Source organism: Apteryx mantelli, chromosome 28 (assembly GCF_036417845.1).
Source record: "Apteryx mantelli isolate bAptMan1 chromosome 28, bAptMan1.hap1, whole genome shotgun sequence".
NCBI lineage: Eukaryota > Metazoa > Chordata > Aves > Apterygiformes > Apterygidae > Apteryx > Apteryx mantelli.
Window position 1 is genome coordinate 1,526,524 of NC_090005.1, and position 9,710 is coordinate 1,536,233.

General features: G+C 67.7%; 1 protein-coding gene across 1 annotated transcript; it reads left to right on the forward strand.

The window, feature by feature from the left end:
* The first annotated feature begins 1,019 nt into the window (after positions 1-1,019).
* LRRC3C (leucine rich repeat containing 3C) lies at positions 1,020-6,858 on the forward strand. The gene is made up of 2 exons (XM_067311973.1): positions 1,020-1,053; positions 3,751-6,858. Exon 2 carries the CDS (start codon positions 3,829-3,831, stop codon positions 4,609-4,611), a length of 783 nt encoding a protein of 260 aa, XP_067168074.1. The 5' UTR covers positions 1,020-1,053; positions 3,751-3,828; the 3' UTR covers positions 4,612-6,858.
* Positions 6,859-9,710: the final 2,852 nt, after the last annotated feature.

The following is a 9,710-nucleotide window of genomic DNA, read 5'->3' on the forward strand; positions in this document are numbered from 1 at the left end:
GGGCCTGCCGGTGTCCCGGGGCGGGGGGCGACACCCGGAGACCCCCGGGGCAGCCCCCGCGTCCCGGGCGCAACGGGGCGCTGCTGACTGCACCCGGGGCCTGCTCCGGCCACCCCCCAACCCCGCCGGGGTCCCTGCTCCCCGGCGGAGGTCGGAGCTGCCCCCGGGCCCGTGGCCGCCGCTGCGGCCCCGCTGCTGCACCCATCCCGCTACAACCGGGGGGGGGGGGGGCCGTCGTGGGGTGCCCCGGCTGCGGCGGGGGGGGGGGGGGGCTGTCGGCCGCCTCCCCCCGGGGCCCTGGGGAGCCTCTGGCCCGCCTTGCTCCCCGCCGCGGCTCGGGTTTCCCCCGAGTAACCGATCCCGGTGGCGGGCGAGGCGGCGGGCAGCAGGGGGGCGCCCGTGGCCCCCAGCCCGGCTCGGCCCCCGGGAGGGCTCCTGCTCGCCGCGGGGGCGCAGGGAGAGCCGCTGCCCGCGGAGGGAGCCCGAGAAGCTGGCGAGCAGCCGGAGGGCACGGGGCGGCCCCGGGCCGCGGGAGGGCAGAGCCTGCGGCCTGCGCAGCGCCGTGCACCCCGCCGGGGGCCGGCAGCGGGAGGCCGGTGGGACGAGGCCGTTCCCGAGCGGGACGCGAGCCCTGGGCAGGGGCGGGGAGGGACGCGGCGGCCGCCGGGGCTGCGCTCGGCTCCCCCGGGGAGGCCCGTAACGCCGGCGGCCTCCGCTCCCTGCCCCGAGCCGCTGCTCTGGGGGTCCCGGCAGCCCCTCGCGGTCCCCCCCCGGGCCGGGCCGTCCCTCGGGGCGGCTGGCGAGGACCCAGGTGCGAGGAGAAGGGGGGGGTGCTCGGCGCTGTACAGCCCCCCCCTCCTTCCCCCCGGCGCCCCCCCGGCGGGGCGGGCCGGGGGCGGGGAGCCCCGGGGAGGCCCGGGCGGTGGATCCCGCCCACCGGCCCCGCCGCCACCGCCGCCGCCGCCGGCTCCGGGCCCGCCGCGCTGCGCGGGGCGCGGCCGCTCCGGCCCGGGGCGCGGGGCCGCTCCGTCGCCGCGGGGCTGCGCACGGCAGGTGAGTCCGCACCGGGACCCCCCCCCCCTGCTCCCCCCACCACCACCACCATCCCCGCCCCGGCCGGGGCTCCGGTCCTCCCCCGGCGGCGGCGGCGGCGGCGGCGGCAGCGGGCAGGGCGGGAGGGAGGAGGCGGGGGGGGGTCCCCGGCAGCGCCGCGCCGAGCCTCCCCCGGGGAATTACCGGGGCTTCCCTCGCCCCGCAACGCCGCCGGCGCCGCGCGGAGCCGGGGGGAAGCCCGGGCATCCCCGGCCGCTCCCGGCGCACGGCGGCTCCCCCCGCCCCGCGCGGCCCCGCTGCGGGCGGCCCTGCCCCCCCCCCCCCCCGAGGCCGAGGGACCCCGGCTGGGGGCTGCGGGGGGCCGCTCGGCTCTGCCCTCTCCGCGGCACCTACCGCTGCCGCCGGGGCCGGTAACCGTCCGAGCCCATCTTGGGGCCTCTGAGAGCTGCAGCCCACCCGACGGGGGTGTCCCCCCCCCCGGCCCGGGTGCTGCGGACGGGGCACCCCACCCTTTCCCGGGCCCCCGGATCCCGGCTCAGCCCGGTCCGTTTGCGGCGGTGCCAGGGTCCACGTTCGCACCGCGCAGCGGCGCGAGGGTCGATGCCAAGGGGCAGCGTTTGCCCTGGGTCGCTCCCGGCAGAGCTGGGGGCTCTGGTCCCCCGGCTCCACGCGGGGGGAGCCGGCGTGGGGCCGGGTGGCCGTGGCCGTGCCGGGGCAGCGATGTGCACCGCCGGGCGCGAGACACGCTGCCCACGGCACAGCCGGGCTCTGGGCCAAAAGGGCATGTGCTGCCCGGGCCTGGGCAGAGCTGGCCCCCGCCTGCTCTACCCTGTGTTCCTCGGGTGCCCTTTGGCGGCTCTGAGCCCTGCTGCCCGCTCGGTAGCGGGGGGGACCCGGCGCCGCTCCGAGAGCCCAGCCTGAGGTCCCTCGGGGTGGCGGGAGCGAGGTGCGTGGAGGTCGGCCCCCCCGGCGCTGCTGGCGTGACCTTGGAGGATTTGGTGCGCTGGGGCTGAGTTGCGGCAGCGAGCAGCGAGCGGAGGCAGCCCCGTCCTTGGCTCACGGCCTCTGCCCCCCTCGCAGGCCCTGGAGCCTCCTGCCAGAGCCTCGGCCACCCCGTCGCGGCCCGGGACGGCTCCGGAGAGATTCGGGCTCCTCCAGGCTGTGGGGAGCAGCGATGCCCCCCAGGACGTCACTGGGGAGGGACGTGCAGGGAGCTGTGCGTGTCGTGCCGGGGGCTTGCTCACAGGCGCGGAGAAATTGGAGCTGGAGAAGGGAGTAAGCTGCGCTCCCCCGGGGGCTGGAGCCACCGTGCAAAATGCAGGGGCTGTGCACGGGCGCCTGCAAGCAGGGGGACGGAGACCGAGCGCCAGCACCCGTGCCGGGGTCCAGGCTGCCCCCTTGCCGGGGAGCCCTCCGTGCCCTTGGCAAGCGCTCGGCCCGGCGCGGTCGGCGGCCGTAACGCCGGCACGGCTGGGAGAGGCACCGCTGGGCGCCTGGGAGCCGGTTTGCCCCCGGCAGGGCAGGCTGCTCCCGGCTGTCGCCCTCCGGGGAACGGGGGGGGTCGGTGGGACCTGACCCAAGGGCTGCAGGGAGACTTGCGCAGGAGATGCCCGCGCACCAGGCGGGCTTTCCGCAGCCCGGCCGCGGGGTGTCCCGCAGAGCTTTGTTTTAGCCGGGTGCCGCGGGGGGGCCCTTTTATGCCCGTTCCTTTCATCGTGGGATGACTGGGGAGAGTTTCTGCATCCCGCTGTGGTCGTGCCGGAGATGGTCCCAGGCCTCTTGATGTGGCGGGAGCTGCGGCTGGGAAAGCAGGGCAGCGTCTCAGACGTGGCCCTTATCTGCTCCCACCACCCTGAGAACTTATTAAAGCTCAGCTCAAGTGAATTTCCTTTTTCTGTTTTTGTTTCTTTCCTGGTGACGTTTTTCCCCTCCGGAATAAAGGGCTGGATGGAGACCATGGTTACGAGGTGGTGTGGGCAGCCCAGCCCTGGGGCTGGAGCGGGACCCTGCAGGGGCAGGGGACGGCAGAGCCCAGACATCCGCCTGTGCCAGGCCACGGTCAAAAGCAGACACCCCACGGAAAAAATTGGCATGTGTCTGAATCTTCCCAGGGCACTGGCTGGAAACGGGAGCTGGTGAGCGGAGAAAATCAGCCGGGGTGCGCTGGCTCGCCTGCCGCCCAGGCCCCGCAGCGCCAGGCACATCCTGCATCGCTCCGGGAACCTGCTCCGCTTCTGCCCGCATGTTTTTTCCATTGCATTCCCCGAGGGGTCCGCCTGCAGAGGCTGTTTGTCTGGAATCAGGGCTTCCCTGACGTTACGTCCCAGAGGCCGTCTCCGCAGGATGTATTGGCCTTCTTCAAGCGCGCGATCAAACTCCCGGTGACCTTGGCGAGGTGGGAATCTCACCCCCGCCTCTGGCTCAGCCTGAGCCGTGTCCGTTTGTTAGAGCCCAGCTGTCTGCGTGCGGGAGATTTGCCTTCACTCCGCCTCTCGGGGTCTAATCCTGCCGTGCAGGAAGCCAGGAGCTTGGCCACTGGCGGCAGGGGAAGCGCGGCTGCTGTCTGCTGCCCCCGTCCCACCGGGGAGGAGGTGGACGGACCCGCAGGCGCGGGCGGTGCGTGGGTTTGCCCCGCGCGCGAGCACTGCTCCTCGGCGCCTCCGCTCTGACACTGTCCCCTTGCTGTCTCCGTCTCAGATGCACCGGGTCCAGCCGGCGCCGCCGAGGGCCACAGCTGACGGGCGGGCAGCCGCGTGATTATGCAGACGTGGCACCATGCCTCTGGTAGACCGGTTCCTCCTCCGCTCCGTTACCATGTGGCTGCTCCTTCCGAGCTTCCTGCTCGTGGCCTCCTGCCTCCGCTCGGCTGCCGCCTTCCCAAAGGGCTGCTACCCTTCGGAAGAGGAGGGGTTCAAGACCTTCCGGTGCAGCAACGCTCGGCTGACCGAGGTCCCTAAAGACATACCCAATGACACCAACAAGCTCTACCTGGACTCCAACCGAATCCCCTTCCTGCCCCGCGACGCCTTTCGGGACCTGCCGCTCTTGCTGGAGCTGGACCTGTCTCACAACGCCATCGCCGGCGTCGAGAGCGGGGCTTTCCGGGGCCTGGCGGATCACTTGCACTCTCTGGACTTGTCTTCCAACAAGCTGGTGTCGCTCAGCAAGGATGCCTTTAGCAACCTGAAGGCCAAGGTCAACCTCTCCAACAACCCTTGGCTGTGTGACTGCCGGCTGCAGGAGCTGATCCGGACGGTGGATCTGGCAGCCGGCTCATCAGGCGGCATCGTGTGCGACTCCTCCGTGCAGGAGGAGCACGTGGGCAAATCCTTCCTGCAAGTGATCGCGGACACGGACTTCTGCAACGTATACAAAAAGACCACGGACATCGCGATGCTGGTCACCATGTTCGGCTGGTTCGCCATGGTGATCTCCTACCTGGTCTACTACGTGCGGCAGAACCAGGAGGACGCCCGGCGGCACCTGGAGTATCTCAAGTCCTTGCCCAGCAAGCAGCGGAGGTCGGAGGAGTCGTCCACCATCAGCACCGTGGTGTGAGGGAGCGGCATCCCGGCGGACACGGGTACCCAAAGAGCCTGCGGAACGGCAGCTCCGCAGGCTCGCCATGGCTGTAGAAGCTGTTATCAACCATTGCCATCGCACAGTAATAATAGTGGTTTTGTTCCATTCTCTGCGGGGAAACGACGTCCGGTTGCGGGAGCCGTGGCTGCTCGGAGCAAGCGGGAGCGCGAGGGCCCGGATCTGGCGCAGCGAGAGACGAAGCGGCTGCGGTTGGGAGCAATTAGTTGTTGACGAGCGCATCCGAGAGCGACCGGGGCGTCCGCCTGCTGGGTGTCAACTGCAAAGGACCAGCGAGACCCAGAGCGTCCCCTCGAACACGCGGCGATTGCTCCGACTAACCCCATCCCGGACATTTACACTTCATTTGAAACTGTTTTATTTCTTTTGCAGAAATCCCTTGGGGCATTAATGAAAGTGGTGGTTTAGTCCCTCTCTGGCTTTCCCTCGCTGCCGGAGGGATGCTCCCAGCTCCGTGCAGGCTCCTGCCCCCGGGGAGCAACGGGGGCAAGCGGTACGGGAGCAAGGCCATGCCGCGGTGGGTCGCTGGCCCTCGAGGATCACACATCCGAGCTGTAACCAGCAACGCGGCGGGACTGAAGGACAGGGAGGAAAGCGGAGACACGTCGGTTGGGAAAAGCAAGGGGCATGGCTGGGTGTGCCCGGGCCTGCCCGGCTCCGGAGCTGCAGGGAACGTCGCCTCTCTTGTGCTGGATGATGTTGTCCCACGTTGGCCCTCGCTGTCCCCCGGTCCCTTCCCCTCCAGGGCTGGGCCAGCCGGAGTGAGGGGGCGCGGGGTCCCCTGCGTGACTGCACGGAGACGGGGTGGCTTGTAGCTGAAATCCAGACCTCTCCCCGGTCCGGCGCTCCATCTCCAAACGAAGCAAACAGGAAACGAGCTTCTCCTGGTACTGAGCTGCCTGCGGCAGCGCGGGGCGCGCAGCCAAGGGAGGCGGGTGCAGGGGGCGACCGCAGCGGGCCCGGCGCTGGCCGAGGGGCCCCGCGGTGGGTCGAGCCCCACCGGGACGCGGCGGGGACGCAGGTTCCCCCTTGGTGCTCCGCGGGGACCCCCCGGATCAGCGCGTGCAGCCTGGCGGCCCCCCGGGCCTGGCTCCTCAGGTCGCCCCGGCATTGCTGCCTCGCTGCGGTGCCACGTGGCCGGAGGCTGACCCGGCCCTGGGGACATCCCTCAGCGGCCAGTGCTGAATTGCCACCAGGCGAAAGGTCTCACCTCTTTCCTCAAGGGCTCGCAAGCCTGCCGACCGCTCACTGTGACGGCGCGCTGCACGGGGGGCGGCGGGCGCTGGCGGGAGCCACCGAGACCTCTGCTCTTTCGTCCTTCCCCCCCTCCCGTGCCGCTGGCAGTAGCCTGACCCTCCCCTCGCCCAAAAAGCCCCCAGTGTCCCTTCTTGAAATTCCCAGTATTGGGCTGCAGGTTCCCGGTTTCCGTGTCCAGTGATTAGAGAGGGGCCTGAACCGCTGCACCGCAAAACCGCCCGGGGCCGGCGCGGGTGTCCGTGCGCGTGTTCGGACCCAGGGGTCTGTTTTCACCTTTGAGCGTGCAGCGTCCGGCTGGAGATTCGGAGCAAAGCCAAACCGGACCCAGAGTCTTCAAACCGAGCCTGAGAGCGCTGTTTTTGCTGGTTTTGTCCTTTTTAAAACCAACTGAAGCTAACTTGCCTTAATTCACCAAGAGCACCAACCAAAGCTGCTTGAACGCCCTCCGTGCCGCGCGGCAGCCTGCCCCGAGCGCCGGCTCGGACCCCGGTGACGCGCAGGTGCAGGGCTGGGCTCAGGCCCCTCTCTAATTACTTTCCTCCTCCCTCCCTGGCGCCCCGGTGCCGGGCTGCGCGTTTGAGCCCCGGGAGGAGGGAGCCGGCGCCGGGGCCCGGCGGGGCAGCGAGGCAGGGCCGCGGCTCGCGCCCCTTCCACAAGTGCCTACTTTCCAGACGCAGACCCGGTGCTCTGCGACGCACAAACACCTTCCGGCCCAGCTCGAAAGCGGGCGCCCGCCGGGCCCAGGCCGCGACACCGCAGCCGTGCCGCGGCCTCCCCCTGCCCGGCCCCCGCAGCCCGCGGCAAGGGAAGAGGCCGGGGCAGCGCGGCGAGCCCCGGCGAGCCCCCCCCACCCCCCGCCCAGCTCAGGGCACCCTCGCCATGCCGAGGGACGCCCGGGACCATCCGACCCAATATGCGTTTTGTTTAAGGGACCTTTTATGTTCTTTATACAACAATAAAGTTGGCTTTCACTTTGGTGTCTGGCTGGTGCGGGATGCGCGCGCGCGCGGGGAACGTTGCTCTTGCGGCAGCTGCTGCCACCGCTGGACCGAGGCGGGTTGCAGCCCCTCGAGCCAGGGCCGCCCCATGGGGAGGGGGGGGGGGTCTCGCCCCCAGCGAGGTCCTGGCTGCGAAGGGAGGGCGAAGGACGCCCGCAACACCCCACGTCTTCCCCTCCCGGCCGCTTTGCAGCTCTGCCGGGCGCTCAAGGGCTGCTAGAAACAGGATACTTTGGTCCCGCCGGTAACCCTACCTTCGCCTTGAATTAATGAACACGCTGCGGCTCGGTTTCGGTGAGCGCGGCTCGGGTCATGGCAAGACGCCCTGGGCTGTGCTGGGCCCGGCCGAGGTGGGAGCCGGCTGCCTGCCGCTCCGGCAGCACCTGGTTTTCTCCAGGTGCTCCAGCAATGGGACATCCCTGGGGCTCGAGGAAGGGACCCAGGGCTTGGTGTTTCCGTGGGGCAGGGAGCAGCCGGGATGGGGAGGGGGCTGCTCCATCCGTCCGCTGCAGCGGCCCCCAGCCAGGCTGCGTCTCCCGCTCACGTGGTGCCTCTCCGGGATCCCGTGGAAGAGTCGGGCCCCTGCTCCGCTCCCAGCCCCGACCGCCCTGACCGGCGGCTTGCGGGCGTTTGGGAGTCAGACCAGCGATGGAGACGCTTCAGCAGGGGAAGCGCAGCCTTGCCGGGGGGCGGTGGAGATGCCGTGGCCCGGGAGGGACAAGCCTTTCCCCATCCCGCGGCTCCCTGGCCCCAGCAGCCTCCGTGGCCACGGCATCAATCGGCCGCAGTTCGGCCCGGGTTGCCAGCAACCTTTCCCCGCCTGGTGCCCGTCGACACGCAGTGCCGCGGAGGGCGCAATCCGGGCCCTAATGCGGAGCGACAGCTCCCGCGCGTGGGACATTAACCTTGGTTGTCACTTGGCTGTCAGCAGCGTGGCCGTGACAGCCCGCAGACCCCAGGCTCCCGACCAGATGGCTGCGTTTCCCCCCCCCACCGGCCTCCGTTCATTCCCCTGGGATCTTCCCCCTGCAGCCCCGGGAGCAGCTGGGCTGGGGGACGCACGGGGCGGGCGGCACTGGCAGCCACCCCGGCCGTGGAGTGACGGGTCCCCAAGGCTCCGCTGGTGCCCCCCCACAGGGCTGGGTATCACCAAGCCCCGGCCCTGCAGGCTCGCTCCTGCCCAAGGTATTATTAGGATGGAAATTGCCAGGCTCCTTGCAGCTCACACTCATTAGTATCCGGAAGAGGAAGTGGATTCCGGCAGCAGTGCAACGTTGTTTAGCCGTTGCTGGTGGGAAGCGCCTCCTGCACCGGGGTGCGGAGCAGGCTTGATCTTAAAGCTTCGTTAAAGGCGTTTTTGGGTGCTCCTGGCTGCGAGGTTGCAATAACCCCCCCCCGAGGCCGATGGGGCAGGATGGGGGGGACCAGCAGGCCCAGGGCATCGCTCGCGGCCCCTCCGACAGGCCCGGGGGCATCTTGACACCTGCAGATTCCCTGGTGCATTTTGAATTTTCTCTGACGGAGCAGCACTGCGCTCGTGCCCGGCCTGGTAGCCAAAACACCCGGCCCCCAGCACAGAGCAGTGCACAAACCCCAGCATCCTTCGCTAGCGAGCGTTTCTTGTCCCTGTGGCTGCTGAGGAAAATGTGAAAACGTGACCAGCAGCCTCAGAAATCACAGATGGGGAGGAAAAAGATGCCAAAATATACAATTATTCAGAGTTTAATAGTATTTAAGGCACTCGTGGCTTCTGGGGCCGTGAGGCATCACTGCCAGCCCCGGGTACGTGGCACGTGCGAGGGGAATTTTCGGGGAACGGCAGGGGGAAATGAAGCTCTGCAGCACCCGATGGTGGCTCGGCGAGGCCATGGAGATCCTCCGCACCTTTAAGCAAGGAAATATATGAATCCATATATATTATATATATTTAATCCATTTTAAAGCTGCGTTTCTGGGTAGTTTCCTGACGTCCCGTAGATTTATTTGCTGGAACGGGCTGCGAGAGGATGAGCAGCGCGACCTCGCCGTGCGCCGTTTCATCACGCAGTTAAATCTTTGTTATTAACTTCCAAGCAAGTCTGCTCGTCTTGGCTGCGCAGGCGATTAACCCGGCAAACCCCGCAGGGGGCTTCGCCCTTCTCCCTGGGGACGGAGGAAAAGATATCACTGGAACAAAATTCAAAAGCTGGATGTAAGGGGCTGTCCCACGCGGGGCCGGGGCACCGGCTCAGATTTTCTCCCCCGTGGACAGGAACACGCGTTCAGCCTCGGCTCGGGCTCTGGCTCATAAATCCCGGTGGGACGCAAGGCTCCGCTGCAAACGCAATCACTTATCGACACCCGTCGTGCCGCGGGCGCTCGCAGCGCCGGGCTGATGGGTTTTCATGAGCACACTTTGCTCGTTTGGAGATCTGACCGGTTTTTAAATATGCTCCAGGGCAGCCGGGCGGCAGCGCTGTTCTCTCAGCAACGGCGATTGCAATTCCAGCCCGCTCGCGGGGAGGGGTGTTAATGTTTAATTTTGCACGGATGTACGTTTTAGAGAAAAGGTAAAGCAATTTTTTTTGCAGTCGGTAAATGAAATATGCTCAGAGTTCTTGGCCCCAGACTGTATCCTGAACTTTTAAATTATTAGATTTAGGAGAGGGAAGGAAGGATGTCTAATTGTTTAATTTCCACAATTATAAAAATATTTATAAATAATTAGAACTGATGGCAGCAATTACACTGTGATTAAAGCTGGTCTACACTTCATCAACAGTCCTTCAGTTATTCAGGCTTATTTATTTATTTTCACCACAA

Bases quoted from the DNA above. Each gene is read 5' to 3' on its own strand.
- LRRC3C (XM_067311973.1), top strand. From the start codon at position 3,829: ATGCCTCTGGTAGACCGGTTCCTCCTCCGCTCCGTTACCATGTGGCTG.